General features: G+C 39.4%; 1 protein-coding gene across 3 annotated transcripts in view; it reads left to right on the top strand.

Moving 5' to 3' along the window:
- The window catches only part of LOC129723224 (plexin-A4), a 150,994-nt gene extending 129,617 nt beyond the window's left edge, over window positions 1-21,377 (top strand). For 2 of the 3 annotated variants that reach the window (XM_055677307.1, XM_055677299.1), the window contains 8 exons: window positions 16,444-16,983; window positions 17,054-17,654; window positions 17,714-17,895; window positions 17,954-19,914; window positions 19,979-20,160; window positions 20,218-20,348; window positions 20,420-20,565; window positions 20,618-21,377. In XM_055677307.1, the coding sequence (XP_055533282.1) occupies window positions 16,444-16,983; window positions 17,054-17,654; window positions 17,714-17,895; window positions 17,954-19,914; window positions 19,979-20,160; window positions 20,218-20,348; window positions 20,420-20,565; window positions 20,618-20,803 (3,929 nt within the window). In that variant the 3' untranslated portion in view covers window positions 20,804-21,377. The remainder of the gene's footprint in view (window positions 1-16,443; window positions 16,984-17,053; window positions 17,655-17,713; window positions 17,896-17,953; window positions 19,915-19,978; window positions 20,161-20,217; window positions 20,349-20,419; window positions 20,566-20,617) is intronic. The other variant, XM_055677316.1, reaches the window with a different exon arrangement.
- The last annotated feature ends 4,537 nt before the right edge of the window (window positions 21,378-25,914 follow it).

Raw genomic sequence — 25,914 nt, 5'->3', positions numbered from 1 at the left:
AGCAAAGACAAAAACCGTTTTACGAAAAGAAGTTAGTAGACAATAAGCTCACATGGGGGCGCACTAGTGTAACGTTTCGAATAAGGACGACGACTTTTCAGGATTTTTCTTCGAAGAGGCACGTCTGTTTGTCTGTGGTACAAGAGTTATAAGAAATGATTCGAAAAACAAAACAAAAATGATGTACAACAACATTGAAAACACAAAATTAACAAATAACTTAAAAATAAGCAAAACTTATACGAAAATAGAACAAAAAGTATCTCAGTACAAAATGACTCAATCAAGACACCGCTTGTTTTAAACTTGACACAAAAAATATAAAAAATATCGCCAAAATGCCACAGGGGAGTCATCTTGGACCATTTCTATTTTTGCTGTATATGAACGATGTCAACTTTATTCTAACGTGTCGACGATTTGGAGTTGTATCACAGGATAAAAAAAGCTATTGGAAGACTGGTGTCAACTCAACAGGATGTCGTTGAATGTATCCAAATGTTCGATCATTTCGTTTAGTCCCAGACGCACCACCCTCCATTTCAACTACGCTTTGACAGGCATGCACCTGAATACATACAGCATTTCAAAAGCCTCGTCGCAGGTAGAATTTCTGTTTTGCTTTGCCAAGAATTTTAAAAACGTTTACTGCCCAAAAGCTCTAGCCTGTCTTATGTCATGTATTTAATGCAGTAAACTTAACTAAACTATACTGTGCAAGTGTTCGGCCGTTATCGGTATATGCGCGTCTGTGGTCTTGGCACCCTATAATCAGGCTGGGAAGGAACCCGTTGAGGCTGTTCAACGCAGGTTCGTCCGCATCGCTTTACGCAATCTCAGGTGGGCAAGTCCACGCCACCCACCCTGCCAAGGAATTCATTGCTCGCTATTTAGGTTGGAACTGTTGGATGATAGACTAAACTTGGCTAAAGCGTGTTGATAGGTTACTTTCGTTAGGGCAATATTGACTGCTTTTCACTACTTAGCTCTTTGGACATCATCATACGCAGCTGAAACTTCCAATACCACCCGTTCCTAAGAATCTCTCGGGCAAGGACTGATTATGACCGTCATGAATCAATGCATAATATGCCTCGTGTGTTTAATAGCTGTTACCACGTTTTTTAATTTAATGTGCCTCACGAAGCAAAGAAACATAGTTTTAATCATGTTTTGTTTTATTATTACACAGTTCATTAGGGTAAATATATTATATGTTGAGTAAAAACAAGTAAATGGTACAAAAGTAGCACAAAAATAAGATTAATAGAAAGGCGCAAAGAGTGATGCAAAAATATTTAAGTTCTCAAAAAGCATAATTTTTATTGTTTATAAAATAGTACAAAATAGGTCCCAAAATTACTCAGAACAATATTCAAGTAAAATAAAAATGATGTAATATTAACATAGAACTTGCACAAAAGTTACTCAAAAAACATTATATAATACAAAATTATTCAAACATGTCACTAGAATATTAAACCAATGACACAAACAATATAAAAACATAACACAAAAAATCTTAAACAAAATAACCTCAACTGGTGTAGAAACAAAAATCTTTCTATTAAAAAACTCAACGTTGAAAAATGTCACAAAAATAGCCCAAAGTCATGCCAAAATGTGAAAACAATGAATGAGTAATATTATAGAGAAATAAAAACAGAAATAATACATATTCATTCAAGAATTTTCTTGAAAAATGAACAAAATGACAAACAGTGATGCTACAAAAATAATACAAAATGTACACAAAAATTACTCAGAGTCGAGTGATAAATGATTTCAAATGATGCAAAATAGCAAAATAATAACAAAAAGAGAAAAAAACTATATTAGGCGAAACGACCGAATCAAATCAAAAAATATTTTCAAATCTAAAATCTCACAAAATGACAAAAAAATACAAAAATATAAAATATTGTAAAGACAGGACACAAAAGGAAAACAGACGACAACAAAATAAAGCACAACTGAAACAGAAATGACTCAAAAGTGGCACAAAAATGACATAGAACTGACAAGAATAAAAAGAACAAAGGACGACAAAAAGTTTCAATGTTGATAAAATGATACAAAATTGCACAAAAAAACAATGTTTAATTGACACAGAAATGATATGGAAATAGTCGTAATATGGTACAAAAATATATTAAAAACGCAATAAAAAATAAAAAACTGGCACATAGATAACAAAAGGGACCCCATCATCAAACTTGTTAGTTTTAGTTTTAGTTTTGTATTGTTTTTGTGTTGTGTGAATCATCGAAAATTAAACAAAATAAATATATAGTGACTCGGAGACAATACGAAGTTGATTCAACTCGAAGATAGCACAGAAGTTACTCAAAGTCATGTAAAATGACACAAAAACAACAAAAAGAATTCGAAAAGAATAACTACATGATAGAAGAAAATGAGAACAAAAGAACACAAAGTGTACAAAAGATGGCTTCAAAAATACAAACAGCTCAAAGTAACGCAAAAATGAAGTGAGAACAATACACGATTGACACAAAAAAAAGTGCAAAACTAAAATACAACATTACAAATTAACCAAAGTGGTGTAAAAACGGCACAAAGATGGGGTTGATTGTAGAAAAAAACTAAATTTTTGATGCACAGAAGATGAAAATATTAACAAAAATATTTTTTTAAATACAACAGTGACACAGAATTGAAACAAACAACATCAAAATAAAACAGAACTGATAAAAAACTGACAAATGAGTGGCACAAAGGCGAACTTAGAACTAAGGTATGAAGGTATGACACAAAAATGTTAGGAATCTTAAAAGGCTCAATGTTAATGTTTAATGATACATTAGACAAAAATTACACAAAACAGATAGGAATGGTACGAAAATGTTAGAGAATTTAGAAGTTTCCAAAATATTTCAGTACAAAATCACAAAGCTACGTTTTTAAAAAAAAATTCAAAAAACCATACCATATTCTAAAAATGTAGAACTAAAAACTTGAAGAAGGACAATGTTTTTTGAATTTTTTAAAAAATACGTAGTTTTGTGATTTTGTACTAAAATATTCTGAAAACTTCCAAATTCATTCATATTTGTCATATTTCACCTACCTGACATGATTTGATGAATGAAACAATTGATACCTATGAAAATTCTCATCATTTGCTCAATCTGTTCGAAAAAGTAGCAAAAAACACAGACATATTTGCATCTCACGGGAATGGGGAGGGGTCCAGAGGGGTGGTACCTATACCAAAACTTAAAGCAACTATTCCCCTTGAAAAATATACCAAGTTTTCTCAAATCGACCGCGCCAGTGCCGAGAACGATCATTTTCAAAAAATAAGCTCCGTCTCGGGTCTTTACGGGTTAAAAAAAGACACAAACAACATACAAATATGTCACTAAAATGCCATTACATGATCCAATTTGGTATGAAAATAGATAAAACAAAGTCTTAGTGTCGAAAAGTGACACAAAAATAGCAAAATGTTACGTTAAAATAATACAAAAAAGCGCGAGGTGACGCGAGAGACATAAATTATAAAAAACTATTATATAAAATGAAAAAAAATATAATTGAAAATTAAAATAATGTCACAGAGATAAAAGAAAATTGTTCTAAAATAACCCAATTATTATCCAAGGTCGAGAATAAAGGATGTAAAAACAACCAAAATGAGTTAAAAATGTTCCAAAAATGATACCAAAGTGGAACAAAAGAACATGAGGTGGACGACTTCAATGAAATACAAAAATAACTCAAAGTGAACATAAACGTGGTAAGGTAGAAATTCACAGTTTAGAGAAAATGAAAAAAAAAATGCAAGAACTTCTGAAGTGACCTAGTGTAGGTTGTAGGTAACATTCGCTCGTACTAGAAATTTTCCAACCCCCTTAAATCTGAAGTTATGGTCAAAAACGTTCTTTTGGACCTCAGTGCTAACTATTTTTTTAACTTAGTCATTTATCAACCGATTTTCAATATTTTAGCAATTTTAAAAAGGGGACAAACAAAGCTTTCAAAATATATACAGGTTTGTACTAATATCACTAAAGCATATGCTGAATTATTTGAGTTTAATTTTTCAACTTAACATGAAATTTGCTGTCTATTTTTGTAAGAAATACTACCAATACACTAAAACTTTAAAAGTATGTTCAATCACGAATCAAACCAACTCAGTTTTGTGAAAATCGGTGGATATTTGGCTGAGTTATATGTTTTTTAAGAAATCCAGGATTTTTGACTTCTATCGCACAATTATGTCACGGTGTTATGAACAAGGATGGAAAAACTCGTATCGCATAACAATCATTCGGGTATCATTTCTGAACGTGCTATTTATAAGCTTTCAATCCTAGCAAACCATCGCTATTAAAAGTTACACATTCTCAAGCTTGCAAGAGACAACTTAGAGCAGTGGTTTTCAACCTTCTTCAGTTCATGCCCGCCTTTTGATAATTTACACAAGCTCTTCCCCCTTATCGGCACCATGAAAGAAAAGCTGTAGTAATTAAAAAATATAAGGCTTTTTAAACTTTAATTTTTAACATGTTTCAAGCAGGAGCAGAAGAACACCAATACACGGGCATACAATTCAGCATCTCTTGTGAAGGTGTATGTGACGATTGTTAACAAGCACATTTGACGTATGAATGCCTACAGAGCAAAATAATGCGCATGAAACTGCTGCATGGGTTTTTTGCGAGCTAATTCATTTGACACTGAAAAAAAAAGTCGCACCACCGTCAATCACAAAAGCGCATTGCTTGTGAATTTTTTCTACTCGCGATTCCCCCCCTGCAACGGTCAAATTCCCCCCTAGGGGGGAATTCCCCCCCGGTTGAGAACCGCTGACTTAGAGCAAAGAAATATATGGTAGCTTTCTTTGATGATTTTGTTTCAGTATTGCCTGCTTTAGGCGGAGCGAGCAACATATAGCGAGTGTTTCACGAAAAAATCGTAAACGATTGCACACAAGCGATCGCAATGATTCTTTCAAATGTTGGTTGCTTGTAGGCGTAATTCGGCTACTCCACGTCATGCTTTCACCGTGATATACCACGATGATTCTTGGTGATTTCAAGTATCAGATGCTAATGCACCATGCTACAATTTCCGTAAGCATTGATGATACCTATTTGCTCCGGCAAGCAAACAATTGAACGCAATCTAACGTTCATTTGGATTCATAATTTTGTATCACTGGCGATAATATCTCAAAGCTTCTCGCGATAATGTTGAATGCAAGTGAACTTGGATACAATAAATACTATCGTGTTTGAATCATTCAGTCTTCTTCTATGGTATTCGGAACTGTTAGAAGCGAAAATAATCAGCAGCGTTTCTATGGAAAACTTGTACGCGAGTGGAAATAGTTGAACGATAACTGATAAATCAAAGAACACATTTGTATGAAATATTGCTAGTGAGTGAACTTTTCCATGCTTGGTTATGAATAATAAAAAATGCAAGAATTTCTGCTGAGACCTAGTGTACACAGTGAAAAAAATTTACATTACTTTAAATGCACATAAATGGAGCATTGGAAACCATGTAATATTCCGTGTGGCATTATATTCATATGCAATGTAAATGAATATATTGTGAATTTGCATGCATATTTATATTCGAAGCTTTAAGTTTATATCAATTAACGTACAAATTCGCATGGCTTAAAACGATTCGGTATTGTGCATTATTGACGGTATGAAATTGTATATGTTTTTCACTTTATGTGCTAGAAACCGTTATGTGCTTTCATTTGTATTAGTTGTAAATTTCATTTTTTGGTACTGTGTATCTCTAGTCAAGTGTATCTTGCGTGTATACCTGAAGTTTTTCCAAAAGCCCCAAAATTTTGGGATTTTTAACCGTTTGTTTATTTTTTTGGCTGTTTTGGAAAGGTGAAAAGCAGTACTTTCAAAACATATAAATATGTCCATGGAGTTTACCTATATATGATGAATAGTTTTAAAATAAATAAGAATGTTCAAGTTTTTTTTTTAATTTTCCCAACTTAGTACGCAATTTTTTACACATTTTTGTAATGAATGAGCTTCAATTGCTGTAGAATTTGGAAGGTATCTTTAGTGCCAAACGAAAACAATAGGTCAATGAAAATTTGTAATAATTTGGCTAAGATATGATTTGATGAAATAGAAGATTTCCACCATAATCGTAGATTTCATAAAATCATTTCTCAACCACAAAAAAATTATATCCACTGAGGTCCAAAAAACCGTATTTTGACCATAATTTCAGATTTTAGGGGTGTTTCTAGTACGAGCGAAAGTTACCCTCAACAAGACCTACAAGCTACACTAGGACACTTCAGAAGTTCTAAATCGCTGTAGCACAGTAAATACAAAACTGAAATACAAATATTAACCACAAAAATTCGTGAAATCGAAATTGTGGTAGAAAGGCGACATGAATGTTAACCAAAGAAAAATAACATGAAATTTGAATAAAACTACCTAAATTTTAACTGGAAAAAATACAAAAATCGAGCGGGGGCCTAGTGTGGTTGGTAACGTCTCCGCCAATCATGCTCGACGCCTGGGTTCGAATCCCACCGCCGACATAGGTGTCGATGGTTGTGAGGTGGCGTGATCCACTCACAACCAACCCAACTGGTCTAGATTCAATCCTAGCCGACACCGGGAGATTTTCTGAGGCGAAAAATCTCTGGGATCACGCCCTCCATCGCATGAGGAAGTAAAGCTGTTGGCGCCGGTCCGTTAATAAAAACGGGTCGTGAGTTAGGGTCCTGGGTGAGGAGTCGCCTCCCTGGGCGTCGGTGATTGGCCACAACAGTGGCGGAACTAGACTGACGGAAAATAAGCGAGAATAAAAAACAAAATACAAAAATCATAAAAATGTTACAAAAATTACAAAAAAGGCAAACAAAAACTGCAAGAAAACGACATACCTTGAAGCGATACAAAAATTATTCTTAATCGAGTAAGAATGATACAAGTACAACCAAAACAAAAACTATTCGAAAATCATACATCAATGAAAAAAAAAAAATAACGTTAAAAAAACTTCAACAAAAACGACAAATGAAAAAAAGTATAATGAAACAATAAGAGCAAACAAGAATACAAAAATGATGCGAAATTGGAACAAAACAACACACAATGCAAGCGAAAATTACACAAACAAAGCCCAACGTGACATGAACATGGCAAGAGAATTATACACAAATTGTATAAACAACACAAATAAAGAAACAAGACTAAAATGCAGAAAAAAAATACTCAAAGGTATTATAAAATCGAAATTGTCATACAAATGGAAGAAAACTTACAAAGAAAGATACTCGTGTAAAAATGACTCAAAAGTGACGTGAAATAAACCAAAATTACCCAAAGAGGTGTGAATATGACACAAAAATGGGATTGATTTCCCGTGTACTCCGTGTACTTGAACATCGCGTTTGTTTACGGTGCTAAGAATTAGCTATTTTTCGAGTGTTATATTGTTTGCAAGCCACCGAAGTGTTTCTCCAAACGGCAATATTGTGATTCGTGTCTGTTTGATCGACTCAAAGTGCCTTGCTAAGACAATCCAAGTGTGTTTTGCCGGACTTTAGTTTCGGTGAAAGTGCAGTGCATTGTTTGTATTTTCGCTTCTCGCACTACCGTCACGCTCAATTTTTTCGATTAAAGCGACATCTTGTGGTTATTTTCGAAAACTGAAATATACAGCACGGACACACACCTAATATAAAACGGACCATGGATTCAAACTGCTACCAGTGCTCTAAGCCGATCAAAACTATTGAGGTGATCCAATGTAATGGTTTTTGTCATCAATCTGCGCATTTAAAGTGCGTTGGTCTGAAAAGACCTCAAGTCGACTTCGTGAATGAGCAAAATAATATCTTGTGGTTTTGTGACCACTGTATTGCTCAATTGGAGTACATAAAACAAAATCCCATGAAAACGACCCAGGGTGTTGTAGCAGTTGTTTCGGATGCCGTTCGCGAGTCACTGTGTGAATTAAAGATAGAGCTTCAAGAAACCAAAAAGCTAACTAAGACATTAGTCGACAAACATCAGTCCAATGATTCCGCCGCTTTGGGACGCACTCGCACTGCTTGGCCAAGCATTAAGCGCACTCGTGATACGACACCTAAATCTCGCCCTGATTTGAAGCTTGTTGGAGGAACAAAATCGGTCGATATGGGAAGCACGATAGTAGCAACTGTTGCAAAACCAGCCGAAAAATTCTGGCTTTATTTCTCCAGAATTGCTCGTCATGTTTCAGAAGCAGATATTTCCGAGCTAGTAAAACAATGCTTGGAAACTCAACAGCCAGTCGATGTTCGGAAGCTTGTGCGTAAAGATGCTGATTTGAATCAGTATGCTTTCATTTCATTCAAAGTAGGAATAGAAAAGGAGTTGAAAGATAGAGCACTTGACCCATCTGTTTGGCCGAAAGGAATTTTCTTCAGAGAATTTGAAAATTTGAAAGCTGAGCGGGATTTTTGGGGACCTGCGAAAATTCCACAAATCGACGTTGGGACCCCCCGGATCGATGCAGTTTCAACGCAACATTAAATTCCTTCTTCCACCGAGAACTGACGACAACGGAACGCACGCCATATCGCATGATGGAAGCCTCTGAGCCACCCGACACAGTCGACAACTATCGTTCTTCTTCGTCTTCAGCAGTCTGTTCCGGCCATCCAAATCGTTCCGTTCCTGTGTTCGGAGTTGGTGAAGAGGCTATCCAACTTGCTCGCTTGGGCAAGTATGATTTTATTAGAGCTTCTTCGTGTCCTGAATTTCATACAATTTGCAGTGTTGCTTCATCCCTTAATTCGCGATTTACGGAGACCGAAACAGTGCCATGTGATAAAATTTCCAGTACCATGTCATCAAGATTATTTTCATCCGCCTTGTCTACTTCTGCCTATCGGATACTGGGACGCAACGAAGTTAGCATTATGGAAACCCCCAAGCCCTCCTCCACTGTCGAGCCGCTGCCGCCAGCGATCATCAGCCGTCCCGGTCCAGTGCGTGGGTGTGGTGAAGGGGTTCTCCAACTCGCTGTAAACGGCAAGTACCCGTTTAGTTTGAACGCTTTCACCGCTGACGAAACTTCCGCTTCTAGGACTGCTGTGATTGGTAATATAAAAATTTACTACCAGAACGTGAGGGGATTACGAACAAAAATAGATTATCTGTTCCTGGCGACGCTTGACTCGGAACACGATGTTATTGTTTTGTCCGAGACATGGCTGAACAGTGAAATAAACTCAGTGCAGCTATTTGGAACACAATATAATGTATACCGCACTGATCGTGATGCAGCTAGATCTGGAAAAATGCGAGGTGGTGGTGTCCTTATTGCTGTATCAAACCGATTTGCATCCAGGCGCAATTTGTGTACTCATGACGAACTTGAACAGCTTTGGGTGAATATTAACTGTCGGGGCAGCAGCATTTGCATTGGCGTCATATATCTTTCTCCCGATTACTCCAATGATTCTTTTACCGTGCAAAAACATATAGACTCCGCACTTGAAATTTCGTGCTCGCTCCAGCCGCATGCAACTCATTTGCTCTTTGGAGACTACAATTAGCCTGGTATTACCTGGACACGTACAAGCTCGGGCTATGCTATTCCAAACATTTCCGAGTCTACGTTTTCTGGAACTGCTTCTGCTCTTCTGGACGGTATGTCGCTGCTGAATATGTTACAGATGTGCACTGTCACTAACGATAGGAATCGAACGTTAGATCTCTTATTCGTCAATGAGGAATCGGCACCGGATTGCACTGTCGTTGAAGCTTGTGAGCCTCTACTAGAAATGGATTCGCATCACCCTCCTCTATTGGTCACTCAAGCATTTCCGCAACCAGTTGATTTTGATGATACGCCCGAAGATAGGGAATTTAATTTTGTCAAAGCAGATTTTATTGCACTAATGGATTCGTTACAAGCAATCAACTGGGAAACGGCACTAAATCATGCTATGGATGTTAATCTTGCTGTAGAAAGACTCTCAACTATTTTACTTCAGCTGTTCAGTCTTCACGTTCCAGCTCCTCGTTCCAGACCGAAACCACCCTGGTCTAATCGGCGGTTGAAAAAACTAAAACGTTTGAGAGCAAAAGCACTTCGCAGATACACACATCAACGGAATCCCTTGACAAAGCGAGACTTCACCCAGGCCAGTAATAACTACAGAGCATATAACCGTATCCTTTATTCACAGCATATCCTACGTGTACAGTCAAACCTCAGAAGAAACCCCAAAGGTTTCTGGGCTTTTGTGAATGAAAAACGTAAGGAAAGCGGACTCCCTTCGCAAATGTTTTTGGAAGGAGAAGTTGCAAACACTCGCGATGGCATCTGCAACCTGTTTGCCAAGCACTTCTCTAGTGCATTCAACGCATCCCCTGCTAGCGCTGTACAGGTAGAAAATGCTCTTTAAAACGTTCCAAACAATGTAATGAATCTAGACAATGTTCGATTCATCGACGATGATATCATGCTTGCAATAAAGAAATTAAAGTCATCTATGATACCTGGTCCAGACGGAATTCCTGCCAGTGTATTTAAAAAATGTTCTACTGCCCTTTGTGCTCCATTAAAATTAATATTTAACCAGTCGCTGGCGCAAGGAGTATTTCCAGAGCGCTGGAAAAAATCAACAATGTTCCCAGTTTTCAAAAAAGGGGATAAACAAAATACAGCTAACTATCGCGGGATAACTTCATTATGCGCTGGGTCCAAACTTTTTGAAGTATTAGTAGGAGGCGTCCTGCTTCGCGAAAGCAAAGCGTACATCTCGGTAGACCAACATGGTTTCTTTCCTGGAAGATCTACAACAACGAATCTGCTGAGTCTATCTGGTGCTCAGGTAGACTCTATTTACACGGATCTCAAAGCAGCATTCGATCGCGTGGATCACAACATCTTGTTGGCGAAAGTTGAGCAGCTGGGTGCAACATCGAATCTGGTCGGCTGGCTTCAATCTTACTTAGTTGGTCGTACTCTGTCTGTGAAACTAGGAAACAGCGAGTCATACAGTTTTGTAAATTTGTCGGGCGTGCCTTAAGGAAGCAACCTTGGACCGCTGCTATTTTCCTTGTTCTTCAACGATGTTGGTTTTGTCATTCCGCCAGGATGTAAATTAATCTACGCCGATGATTTGAAGATTTTCCTCGTCGTAAGATCTACAGCTGACTGTGAGGAACTACAGCAGTATATTGACGCTTTCTATAACTGGTGCATACGCAATTGCCTGACAGTTAGTATCTCCAAATGCTCTGCGATTTCATTCACCCGTAGAAAAAAACCAATCCTGTGGAGTTACACAATCTCTGGTCAGCCGCTTGAAAGAGTCACTGTAGTTAAGGATCTTGGTGTGCTCTTAGATTCTCAAATGTCCTTTAGAGATCACTACACGAGCATAATTGCACAAGCGAATAGGAACCTAGGGTTTATAATTCGAATCGCCAAAGAATTTTCAGACCCATATTGCCTGCGTTCATTATATTTTTCCCTGGTGCGGTCGGTGCTAGAAACATCTGCTGTTGTTTGGTGCCCCAATGCGGAGATTTGGAGAAACAGAATTGAGTCTGTGCAAAGCCGGTTCATCCGTTATGCACTACGTACTCTACCATGGAGTAACCCGAGTGAGCTACCTCCATACAATGATCGCTGCCGTTTACTGGATATGGACACTTAAGCAAAAAGGAGAAATATATCGAGAGCTGTTTTTGTGGGAAAACTTTTCGCTGGACAAATTGATGCCCCGGCCATTCTCTTTCAACTCAACATCTATGTGCCTGCGAGAAGCCTGAGATCATGGAACTTTCTACGACTTGACTACCAACGTACTAACTACGGCCAGAACGAACCTATAAGGGCGATGTGTGACGTATTCAATAGATTTTTTGACTATTTTGACGTTTTCAAGAATAGGTTAAGACGACTCATGTAGTGCATAAGATAGTTTAAAAATGTTTCATGTGCTTGTTAGATAGTTTGTATTGCTGGAAATCTGTTTGTTAATGTTGCACTTTGTTCTTTGTTTGTTATTGTTAGTGTATCAACATTTCATTAAGACCACTGCGGGTCAGATGGAAATAAATAAATAATAATAATAATAATAATAATTAAAACGTAACAATATGTACAGAAGATGACGCAAAATGGAAAGAAAATTGGTATAACAATGACGAACGTAGTTGGTAAATAAACAGACCAAAATAAACAAATAAATACATGAAAACATGGCACAGATAAACCACAAAAATATAAAATAACATAAAATATCATAAAATTGTAGCAGTGGTCATAGGCTCCTACAGGCATGCTTGTCTTTTCTCCTCAGTAAACCTCTAAAGTGCAGGAGAATATCTTGCACTGCGGAGACAACTGCCGTCACACTAAAGAGCAAATCAATACGCTCATGCTAGAAGAGAGCGACAAAAGATTTTTTCTGTTGAGCTACCTGAACGCACTGCTGTGAAATCTGAAATCTCTCTCTTGCGAGACAATGAACTATGGTGTACTTTCTCACATGTGTGGATATCACGCACAATAATTACACTGCAGAGCGTTTCACAGTTAGTTTCTTGAGCATGGCAGAAGAGGAAAAGAGATTGGGAGAAAAAAAATAGACTGCGTTGCTCGTGCGCTTGTGCCGGTCGAATTTACTCTGGTGGAATTCGTTCGTAGCTACACGAGGACTACATTTTTGCCCGGTAGGTTTTTTTTCACCTTCCGGACTACTCGCCAGTGGACACTGTTGTGCACTTCTGCGTTTTCTCTGTAGAGTGATTCACCCCTCTTGTTTCTATCAGATGTGGGGTGAGTTGGAAGTGTGTTTGTCTCTCTGTAAGCTGGTTGAGACACTTTGGAGTGAGAAAGGAGCAGTGTGGTGAAACATTTGCTACACGCAGGCACACACTGGAAGGGAAGTGCGCGGTGAATTTTTTCTCCTCTCCTTTCACATACTGAGGAGAATGACAAGCATGCCTACAGGAAACATAAAATTGTGTACGTTAAAACATGTTTAAATGGAAGAAAATTTCCCAAATGGTAGTAAAAATAACACGAATTGCCCTGAGGGGTAAAAAAATATGAAAAATACAAAAGACAAAAATGATTAAAGTGATGTAGAAATACTAGAGATAATTTAAAAAGAAATAAAAATTTTGCAAATACGACTCGAAAGTGTCACAAACGTTTCTTAAAAGAAACACAAATATGATACGATACAAAAGAATGCGAATGTGATGCAAAAATGGATTGAAAGTTTTTAAAGTAATGTTAAATAAACACAAGTAGTATAGAGAAAGTTATGAAAGAGTAATACAAAAGTTCCACAAAATGATAGCAAAATTATAGAAATGAAAAAATTAAACGCATTGACACAAGAGTGGTACAGAAGTATTAGTATATTGATATAAAATGGCACAAAACCAACAAAAAAAGGATCCAATGACTACTCCAAATGGTGTAATATTAGTATAGAAACCAAAGGTGACGTGAAAATGATGAATAATACATAACAATTTTTGGAAGTGGTGTTAAAAAGGCACGGAAAAAGGAAAGCAAAGGTTAAATGTGAGAGAGCTTAATTTTTATTGTTAAAAAATTTTTTTTTTCATGTTTTACAGCTATTTTGTTCTTTGCTTTGAATCAAAATATACTTTAGTTTCTTCCGACCCATCAATGCGTTTTATATATGTTTTGAGCTTGACGCGATATTTATTTTTGTTTCTAAAGATGTATCTAAGTTATTTTGTACCTAATTTTAAAACTTTTGCGTTGTTGATCGTTGATACATCGAAGATATCTTTGATTGTCCTACGACTTTTACACCTGATTTGTGACTTTGTTACCGATGTTTCATAATTTTTAAACTATTTTCAAATTTCTTGAGACATTTCAAAAGTTCGCTGCTCTTTACATAATTATGAGAAGACCTGCTAATGACATTCCAGATAATTTTTATTTCTGGAGACTATATCCGTAACATTGGGTTGGTTTTTTGATTGATTTTCGCAGTTTAAAAGGGCTTAAAAGTTATTTTCGAAAGAAATTTCAATAAAAGAGCTATTCTCCATACATTTGATAAAATTAACTGCCAAGTAATGGCTGAAGAAGAGCGAAAAACATGTAACACAACCGGAAGCGGTAAAAAACCGAAATAAAAAGTGTGTGTGTGTGTGTGTGTGTGTGTGTGTGGAACCTTTCTAGATCCCACTGTCTGGCAGTGATATAGTGAAAAAAAAAAAGACAGTTGCAATTATATTTCAATTCTGCAACTATCTTAGTTTCGGGTTCTAGAAGGTGTTAGCTCTACCGACCTTCCAAAGACCCTTTACAGAATGACTGAGTACTTGCAGTACATTCCGGAGTAATTTTCCAATCGGTAAGCCCCGCCTCAAAATAATATTAAAATCTTACAGATTTTATTATTATTTTCAGACTTTCAACTCGTTTGATACATTTATATCAAAAGGATTGACCCGTATTTAATAGCATGTTATATTTTTTGACAAATTGACATTGACAAAGAATTGATATTGACAAAGAAGTGCCAAATAGTAAAATGAATAAATCTTACCATATATACGTACCAAAATATAACCTATGTATGGACCAAAATATTACCAAAAATCTCATGACAAATTGCTAAACTTGTAATAACTAATGTGGAAATCGGTCGCCTACGCAATTGCTACAATAAGAAAATTGAACTTAAAATAATAATGATAAATTAAAAAATTTAAGCAAAAAAGACATTTATTTGCAATGCATTTGCTCCATGTACGGTGAAAACAGCAGCACTGTTTGTTCACTCGCACCTGCACACAAGCTTTCATGCAAGCCTTGATGTGGAAAGCAAGCGACGCTCGTTCCAATTGTCACTTTTTATGCATGAACAATTTTGAAAGTAACAAAAACTTTTAAACTACCTCCCGCATGTTCACTATACTTATCTTTAGCCGCATCGTTTTAATGTTCACTTCCTTTATCACACAGGATTCGGTAGCATCACTAAAATTAGTTTTTTTTACGAGCCGATACAGTATTGACTCTACACTTCTCAAAGCAGTGTTCATCAATTCTTTCATTCGTAATACCCCTTAAACACACTGGACTCTGAACGAAGGCTTCTCAACTATGACTACAACAGAATTACACCCTCCACGTATTATAAATCACGACAAAACGCGACAACTTCGGACGCAATAACGAAGACAAACCCGCTACAAACGACCGTGGCGCCAATCCCCTATATGCTAATTCAGCTTTTTCATCGAATAATCTTCACGGCACTACGATACACATCAAGTAAAAGTTTCGCATTACACTCAACATAACAAACATTTCTGAAAAAACTCACTTCGCGATATCAAACAAATTTTCTTCCGAAAAATCGCACGAGCGAAAATTTTCTAGTTTAATTCAAATCAAAAGTGGTCGAAAAACATTTTCCGTATTTTCAGGTCAGTAAGTAAATAGATAAACATAATTTTCTGTTACCTATGGTTACCAGACCATTTTGAGAAATTTTACGAATATAAAATAAAATAAGAAATTAAACGATATGCTTTTTTTTGTTCACACATTTATTTGACACGAGACGATATAGGGTATCGAACGTTTCCGTCAGTGGTTTTCTTCGGCCCCCTTTAATATAAGATTGAGTATAAGATTGCTGCAGAAAAACTGCCGAAGAAAACCATTGACGAAGACGTTCGAAACCCTACTAGATATATTGTCACCCTTGTAAATTATAAAATTCGCTAAACGTTAAATAGATGAAGAACAAGTTTAGTAAAGCGGGCAATGTAAAAAACCGAAATAAAAAGTAACCCTAAAATCAAGAAATTGAGTAGAATAAAGTGAAAGTAAAGTATGATTTCCAAAAATAGAAATGAGTTAAAAACAAAATCATGCGAAAAAAGTTATTAGTAGTGCAGTAAATCATAAAGAAAACAATAACAAAGTTTTGCAATAGGGAAACAAAAACTTTACTTTGTTGGCCGACGGACCGTCGCCGGTCTAGGGCCGAACGCATTACGTTCCGTATTTTTGTTTTCGTTGCTCGTGGTAAGGAGAGATTCCGGTATGCTACCTTACCAGGGGCGTGATACCTACATTCTCTATAATATTACACACTTTTTATTTAACCTTATATTTCCGACATTTATGACATTTTCAATCTATTTGACTGTTTTGACATTTGTGATATTCTTATTATGCTAATATTTATCATTCCAACATTTTTGAACTCGCTCAACTGTCATGGATATATTACCGATGGAGATTTGATAGGGCTCTAAGAATTCTGGAAATCAGTTGAGAAGTTGTGTTTATGGAATTTGAAGTTCCGACTTTCAGAAATCATCATAACTTGGAACTATAATAACTGATCTCCAACCACTACCAATCTCCCTGTCTCAATTGCAGATCACTTCAACGCGCAGCTCTCGATCAAGACCTCCCAAGGGCCGGACATCGTGTCGACCAAGTTCACCTTCTTCGACTGCAGCACGCACCTGTCCTGTACGCAATGCGTCTCCTCACAGTTCCCGTGCGATTGGTGCGTCGAAGCGCACCGCTGTACGCACGATACGGCGGAGAACTGTCGCAACGACATCCTGGTAACGGGCATCAGCCGGATAGGACCCAGTTATCGATCCGGGCCGGGCTTTTGTCCGACGATCAACGTCACAGGTGACGGGCCGGAGATTTTGGTTCCCGCTGGTTCGAAGAAGTCCGTCAAGGTGAAGGTGCATATCATCGGTCAATTTATCGTGCAGACGCGCTTCGTGTGTCAATTCAACGTCGAGGGCCGGGTGACGAGTGTCAACGCACAGCTGCTCGGTGACACCATCTACTGTGACGCGATGGAGTTCTCCTATACGGCGAAGACGCCGAAGCTGACGGCCACGTTCGCCGTCATCTGGGGCGGCTCGAAGCCGCTAGACAATCCTAACAATATACATGGTGAGTTCTTTAATGTTCTCAGAATTCGAACGTTAGAGTATAAATTTACTTTTTTTTTGATTGATTGCAGTCGTAATTTATCGCTGTAGAGATATGTCCGATAGTTGTGGTGTTTGCTTGGCGTTAGATGAAAAGTATAAATGTGGTTGGTGTTCGTCGTCTAATACGTGCGAGGTGGAGGATCAGTGCGGCATTTCCGGGAAGGTGGAGGGCTTGGAAAAGAAGGATTGGTTGAATAATCAGCAGACCTGCCCGAATCCGGAGATTCATTCGTTCGACCCGAAGACGGGTCCGTGGGAGGGTGGCACGAATATAACGATTCGGGGTATCAATTTGGGGAAGAAGTTTGAGGACGTGTATGGAGGGATTAAGATTGCCGGTATCGATTGTATGCCGTTCCGGGAGCTGTACGTGCAGACGAAGGAGATCGTGTGCAAGGTGGATGGTCCGGGCGTGAAGACGCATCGATCGGGTCATGTGGTGGTGCAGATTTCTGATTTCCGAGGCGAGTCGACGTATGATTTTGTGTTTGTTGATCCGGAGATTACGGATTTTCTGCCGAAGTCGGGCCCGATTGCGGGCGGGACGATTATAAAGATTTTCGGTAGGGACTTGAATACGGGAAGTAGAGTGAAGGCGTTCCTGGATCAGCATCCGTGTGAGATTTTGAGGTAAGATTGTAATTTAATTGGGTGATTCGCAGTTGAGTATAATTTTTGCTTGTTCACAGTACGGATGAGAATGAAGCCACCTGCAGGACGACAGCGGTTCCGAATCAGATGCAGGGTAAACTACGAATGGAGTTCGATAATGGTGTCCGAGAGTTTGGAGGAGATAACTTCGAGTACGTACCCAATCCGTCGATCGATTACGTTACCTCGGGGGATCCGGGACAGACGAGAACCGCACGAGGTAAGCTTCCCATTCTATTATAACCCGAATTGAGTAAACTAATTTTGTTACACTCTAGGAATCCCGGCCGGTGGAATCAAGATCTTCGTAGTCGGCCAGAACTTCTTCTCGATCCAGAAGCCGAAAATTTACGTCTACTATCGGGATCAGATCTTCCTGAACGAGTGTCAGTCGATCTCGAACAAGGAGATGACTTGTAATTCGCCTGAGATCGATCTGCAGGATGAGGACACCTTCCAGTCGGACGAACCACTCCGGCTGGAGTACGGTTTCATCATGGATGACGTCAAATCGGTGAGGAATCTTTCCACCAAGCTTGGCAGCCGCTTTGAGTTGTACCCCAATCCGGTTTACCATCCGTTCGAGGAGAATCTCAAGCACTTCAACAGCGAGTACCTGACGATCAATGGACGCAATCTGGATCGGGCGTCTAAGGAGAGCGATGTGGTTGTCAAGATAGGGGATAATGCGATCTGTAACATAACCTCACTATCGCGTCAGCAGCTAACCTGCCGGCCACCAATCGATCAGGAAATTAAGAAGGTTAACGTGAAGGTCATCATCGGCAATTCGCTCACGTACGACATTGGCTATATGAGCTACTCCTCGGCCAGTATACTGCCATCGATCAACAACAAGGCGGTCACGGTGATCGTCATCGTCGGCTCGATCATATTCTTCGTCATCTTCATCTGGTTGGTGTTTGCGTATCGGAAGAAAACTAGCGAAAACAACCGAGTGCTTAAGAATATGCAGGAACAGATGGACATTCTGGAGCTGCGGGTTGCTGCCGAGTGTAAGGAAGCTTTCGCTGAACTACAGACGGAGATGACCGATTTGGGAGGAGATATCACCTCCGGTGGTATCCCCTACTTGGACTACAGAACGTACGCTATGAAAATTCTCTTCCCGAATCACGACGATCATGTTGTTTTGCAGTGGGAGAAACCGGAGCTGCTCCGTAAGGAGAAGGGTTTACGTCTGTTCGGTCAGCTGGTTATGAATAAAACCTTCCTGCTGCTGTTTATTAGGACACTAGAAAGCAATCGGTACTTTTCGATGCGAGAACGCGTCAATGTGGCTTCGTTGATAATGGTAACACTGCAGAGCAAGTTGGAGTATTGCACGGATATCCTGAAGACTCTGTTGGCCGAGTTGATCGAGAAGTGCATCGATGGGAAGAGCCATCCGAAGCTTTTGCTGAGGCGAACGGAGTCCGTTGCGGAGAAGATGCTCTCCGCTTGGTTTACATTCCTGCTGTACAAGTTCTTGAAGGAATGCGCCGGTGAACCGCTCTACATGTTGTTCCGAGCCGTCAAAGGTCAGATCGATAAGGGTCCGGTGGATGCGATAACCCACGAGGCGCGGTATTCGCTGAGCGAGGAGAAACTGATTCGGCAGATGATTGAGTTCAAGGTACTAACGGTGTATGCGAGCATCACGCAGCCTCCGATTCTGTGCAATAATATCGAAATGATTCCGACCAACACGGAGAACATTCCGGTGAAGGTGCTGGACTGCGACAGCATCGGGCAGGTGAAGGAAAAGTGTCTGGACACGATCTACAAGGCGATTCCGTGCAGCCAGCGGCCCAGAAAAGAGGACTTGGATCTGGAGTGGCGCACCGGAAGCTCCGGCCGTGTGATCCTCTACGATGAGGACTCTACCTCGAAGACTGATGGCGAGTGGAAGAAGCTCAACACGTTGCACCACTATCGGGTCAACGACGGCGCCTGTCTGAGTCTGGTACCGAAGGAAAGCTCCATCTACAACATAACGCTGATAGGGGAAAAGTATTCGGAGAAAATCCACAAATATGAAACACTAAACATATCGAAGTACGTTTCGCCGTCGCCACCGTTCAGCCGGGCCGGCAGCCCGATGAACGTGGACATGCAGGAGAACAGTATCAAGTACTGGCACCTGGTGAAGCACCACGACAGCGATGGCTCGAAGGAGGGCGAACGGGTCAACAAGATGGTCTCGGAGATCTACTTGACCCGGCTACTAGCCACTAAGGTAGGTTTCTGATGGTCCTCTCTTACAGTTGTACTGAAAAAAAAAAAACCATTTTCATCCACAGGGCACCCTGCAGAAGTTCGTCGACGATCTGTTCGAGACAATCTTCAGCACCGCACATCGAGGTTCCGCACTACCACTAGCAATAAAGTACATGTTCGATTTCCTAGACGATCAGGCTCTCTTGCATGGCATCACCGATCCGGAGGTGGTGCACACCTGGAAGAGCAACAGTTTGCCGTTGCGGTAGGTTCCCAGAAACCCCCTTCAAAACCTCTTGATTCATATAATTTACTCTTCCAGATTCTGGGTAAACCTCATCAAAAATCCTAACTTTGTGTTTGACATTCACAAGTCAAACATAGTGGATTCTTGCCTATCGGTTGTGGCTCAAACCTTCATGGACTCATGTTCAACTTCAGATCATAGGCTAGGTAAGCGATCCCAAAACCTATACGCTAAATCGAATTCTCTAACTCACCCGTTTTTTTTTTAATTCCAACAGGGAAAGACTCACCTAGTTCTAAGCTTTTATACGCTAAGGATATTCCCTCGTACCGCGAGTGGGTGGAGCGATACTACAGCGACATTCGGGATATGGCCGCCATATCGGATCAGGATATGAACGCGATGCTCGCCGAAGAGTCACGGGTGAGTGTTAAACCCCCTTAAAACACTCGACTGTATTGTTTTAATAAAAAAGACTAATTCATTTTCGCAGCTCCACACGACCGAGTTCAACACGAACTGCGCCCTGCACGAGCTGTACTCGTACGCGGTCAAGTACAACGAGCAACTGACGGTCACCCTGGAGGAGGACGAATTCTCGCAGAAGCAGCGGCTAGCCTACAAGCTGGAACAGGTGCACGGTATTATGTCCGCGGAGTAGACAACGACGCCTCCGGCGGCGACGAACAAGGGCTGGGTAAAAACAAACTTTGGGGGTCGAAACTGAATTGTGTAAGCTATAGTAACGAAACAGAAAAAAAAACCAACATTATTAAGTGGAGAGTGTGAAAATTTATTGTCGAAGCAAAACAAAAAAAAAAAAACACAAGTAAGCATACAAACAATGTCGTATCTATTTTTAACAGTCGCTTTAATTGATGATTGATTGGAAAGTGCGCGCGCGCGTGGAAGACTTGAGGCAAAATTTTTGAACCCGTACACTGGAACCATAAGAAAAAAAGTAAAACAATTGAAAATAGGCGCAAAGGCATCTCGAGTATACAGCAACCAACAGAAACCCAACCATCATCCATACACAGGAGGAAGAAACGCAGAAAAATTAAAATCACGAATCACGAAAGGGAAAAAAGCTTATAATAATTAAAAAATATCTCATATAGCTCAAACAAAAAAAAAAAGTCTAAATGTAATAAAAATGAAAAATTGTGTAATTGATGTGTTATAAGTTATTACTAAAATATAAGCTGATGATTTTATTAGTAAAACTACAGAAACTAGGGCCTATGGGATTTTCAGGTAGTTTGAAAGAAATGCTTTGTAGTAGTAATTTTGTTTTTGTATAAAAATGTTCAGCTTTGCAGTTCAGATCAAGATTAGGTTGTTTAGTTTTGATATTTTCAGACAATTTCTTTTAGCAAAAATCGATAACGATGAGACTAAATTTTACTACCTATATCGTGACAAAAGTTGACCAGTCAGTCATTTGTTATAGTTCTGATTTAATGTCAATTTGCTGCGAGCCGCCTCGAACAGCTGCTCGGAGCTCATGGTCTTGGTGACATGAGAGATGATTGCCTACCGGTTTGGGCGTCGAATTTCGAAATTTGATGTTTCCGGGTCACTTGGATGCAGTTGAAGTTTCTCCTGTGCTGCCAGAACGACACTGGTTTTGGCGGCATGCGATGCTCAAGGTGGAATCGAACCGACAGAAAGGCCAAGTTAATTCTTATTGGATTCGTAGCGGTTGAAATTCTTGAAGTTGTTCGGCGGAAGGAATCGTCAGCTGGAATGTGGAAGGCTCCAAAAGGAACCCTTGGCGAAAAAACCGTTGCGAGCCAAACGTTACAAAGGAAGCAGTTGGCTTGGTTACGAAACCTCCATGCGATCTTATTTTGTTGCATACAATGATCCGGTAATTCAAGACCACAGGAGCGAAAATTTGGTAGCTCAACTCTTCTTAACCTCACGCTTCAGTTATGATCCCCTGGTGACAGCACTCGAGAATCTGAAGAAGAAAGACTCTCAGGGTCTCACCGTGAACCAAGGCCGCAGAAATTTCTTCGAATTAGCAATGCAACTGCAACATGAATCGAGGAATCTATGTTCACACGTCACCAGATGAAGTCCTCCGATGATGAACACTCTCTTCGCAACAAACAAGTGAAGATAGTCTGGAGTTACAGCAAGACCCAGCGAATGACAGCACAGACTCTCAGGCAAATTGTTCGATTTTCTAACCGGATTTAGAGCAAGCTCTTCAGGTGGATCTTTTGATTCTACAGATCCATCATCACTCTATGACGAAATCTAGGAGCAAAAGACGACAAGGATCACTGGCTTTCGGTTAATGAAATGTAATCCATGGAGAACAACCACGTGTGGCGGATGGTGATGCATCCAGCAAGAGTAAAGCTCTTGTAGTCTGCATGAAGAGCGGAAATTATTATTTATTTAAGGCGCTTTACCACTGACATGGCATTCGCGTAAGAGCGGAAATGATATGCGGCACAAGGCAAGGTTGGGCGAGAAAGGGTTCCTCCCCTGGTCTCGATTATAGCGAAACCTATGCATTAGTAACCAAGCTGACAGTTCTCATTGTTGTACCTGATGATATCGTAGAGGATTCCCATACAATTTGCCAGTTTCAGAAGTTACAGTCCTTGCATGTTATCAAGCAGGATCTCAATTATAAAGACGAGAAGCTGAACCAAGTACCTACTGTTGAAGCTTGGAAAAATTGATACTTCATGCAGGCAGGCTTCAGGAGAAAGTCCTGAATAAGTTCCACAGAAAGGGGTTCAACCCAACGAAGAATGTAAAGGAAAGGAAAAAAGGATTGCAGTTAACTTGTATGTACTAAGACAGAGCCATATCGTGAAGTACTGAGTAACTCAATGTACATTTTATCGTCAACTCGGCTATATATTCTGGAGCGTTAACAGTCACAACTCGAGCTGCAATATTGGGCAGCCTTGAACCGAGTGCTGATTCGAAGGCCACGATTGGACTTCGTTCGTGATAAAAACATGGGACCTTTAGTTGGAGTTGCAGATGCAGGTTTGGTAGCAACATTAGTGCCGGATATAGGTGCTGGGGGGCCCGGGGCAGATGTTTTCGTGGGGCCCTCTTTTCCTAAAAAATGATGAAACAGGTAAAGGTAAAAATTTTGAAGTAGAATACTTCTCTCAGGAAGTTCGGCTACATAGGGATGTGAAATGAAAATCTAAAACCGAAAAAAGTGAAAAATATGTCCAATTTCAAATACTAATAAATCGGTTAGTATTCGATGGATTTCCTTCGTTCTTGCAGCAATAGATTGGAAAATCTTTTAAGATTCTTCCCAAAAGAAGAAATTGTAATTTTATTATTCACACTATTGTACTATTGAAAATAGTCAAGCCTTGTCAAAACGAAAAATTCGACATCTGATGGGTCTGATTGCTTCCCAAGCACGGTCGACAGAATCATATACCTTGCAATTGAAAACATGCTATTTGGCCTATATAAGAGCCTGTTTCAGCCGAAGCCGCTCATAATAGCTCTAGACAGCGAAAACAGCAGTTGTCCTTCCTTAGCAGCAGCACTAGCCCTGTGGTTGGTTACCACGTCTCAGGAGCAGCGCGGTTCTTCTCAGCGTGTGTCGCCAGACTGCCATTATTCCCCCCGTGTTGAGGAAGCATGAAGATTGCCATCAGGAAATCCAATTTTAAACATCGAAATGCCTTTTTCAAGGCAAAAAAACTAGTCATTGAAAGTTAATAATTTTTGACAACGCAAGCAAGCATTCTGTGTTGGATCCTAGCAATTTGAATCTGTCGCACCCGTCTAATTTACTGAATGTGAAATAGCTTCCACAGTGCATGTTGTCCGTGTATTTTAATTCCCCCACTGTTGAGGCAGCTCAAAGGTTGCGATCAGCAACCGATTTTGAACCGCAAAATGCCTTTTTCAAGGCAAATAAACAAATAATTGAAGGTTAATAATTTTCTGGCATCAACAGACATTCTGTGCGGGATGCAATCAAATTCTGTTGTAGTTGTCTAATTTTTACTTTTTTTAAGTAAACCCCCACTGTAAGGGCAGCGCAAAGGATGCGATTAGCATAACCTACTTTGAATAACAAACTGCCCTGTTAGAACGCATTCACAAAAACAGTTAGTTCGACTATGCAGAGCTAATATGAAGTCGATTCAATCAATCAGCATGAACAGAATTTCGTCTTCTCCCAGCTGCCAAGTTGCAACATGATGCAACACGCAACAGCGAGCAAACGAAATCGCTTGATGTTACTAGCCGCAATACGGTTAGGGGTTAAATCGTTGCGTGTGTGAGAGCACCATCGGTGTTTTTTCGCTGGATACAAAAATCAAATGCGAATTGTGGAATAATTCGTCTAAAGAACATTAGAAAATGGTACAACTGAAAAGAAAGGCGTGGCCTATTACGTAGCACCCTTCGGCTATGCAAGAGTGTTTCTGGGAAAACTAGCTAGTAGCTACATTTATTAGTCGGAAGGTGAGCTGGATGGACCTCCACAACGTTGACAGCAGTAGCAGCAGATATCAGCACTCAGCAGTAACAGACAATAGCAGCGGGTTGCGCCTGTGGCTGCCTTCAAATTCAACAAATCACTTGCCCTGTGGTTGGTCACCACGTCTCAGGGCCAGTGGCGTAGCTATGGTTTGGTGGGCCTGGTGCGGTAACAAAAATGGTGGCCCCCATGAAAATGACTTGACAGTTTTTTTTTTTTTTCATAAAAGAAATTGAGACAAACAAAAAAATTAGATTTTTCTACTTATTTAACCCGTTTTCCGCAAAATCAAAAATTAGGTTGATTTAGATACTCACTTTCCGTGCTTTTTGATTGGCAAAATCAAAAATTTCAGATTTACAATCAAGGTAATCAGTGATTTCACGTTCGAATGATAAAATGTCAGGGTTTGTTAATCTCAAGTTACTCATCGTTGACCTCAAATAGTTCTTGATCAACTTTAACTTAGAGAAACTTTTTTCGCAAGCTGCAATACTAATTGCCATCGTTAAAAAAATTCTGAGAGCGAATTTCACGTTTGGTACCGAATCGAACAATTTGAATAAACCTATGAATAAAATTTAATAGCTCTTTCTATGAATCTAAAAGAATGTCGTGTGTTAAAAAGCCGTATTCTTCTGCGAGCTCAATAATCTGTTGAGACCTTGTGGCAATTTCCTTTTCTCTTCACCTAGCATTCTCTTTTTTGAACGAACACGTTTTTGGGGTTCTGGGCCAATTTCTAGTTCAGTACACTTTTCTTCTGCATACTTTAGATCACATTTCTCAATTTCTTCTCGCTTATCTGTCAAATATTTATTTAATGCCATTAAGCACACTGCAGTATATAAGAGTTAAAGCTCATGTTGCCTTTGCAACGTAAAGAAAGCGAGTTCCGAAATTTTACAACTGGTTTATTATCCAAGTTAAAGTTTCCTGCAAATTACAGGATATAGTATAGGATATAATATTAAGTTTTAATTAAGCTTACGTTTTGTAACTTTCTGGCTCGCTTTACTCGGAATACAATGGTTTAATTTAATAACTAATTTTACCTACAAACAAATTTCCAATTTAATTTAAATTTAGATCAAGTTTCAGTTTAGCTTACTCTACGATTTCAAGGTTAACAAATGCACAATTAACACGTTTGGCTTAAAGTCGTACAGATATATAATTTCACGCGTGCGCACTCCTCGGCGATCTCCAAGCAAAAGGAAGTTTTTATCGTTAGGTTCGATCTGCTTCCCTCAATTCAGCAACAAATGACAGATCTGTCG

The sequence above is a fragment of the Wyeomyia smithii genome, chromosome 1, assembly GCF_029784165.1.
Source record: "Wyeomyia smithii strain HCP4-BCI-WySm-NY-G18 chromosome 1, ASM2978416v1, whole genome shotgun sequence".
NCBI classification, from domain to species: domain Eukaryota; kingdom Metazoa; phylum Arthropoda; class Insecta; order Diptera; family Culicidae; genus Wyeomyia; species Wyeomyia smithii.
Note: the sequence above shows the minus strand (reverse complement) of the source record. Positions and strands in the feature narration are given on the sequence as shown.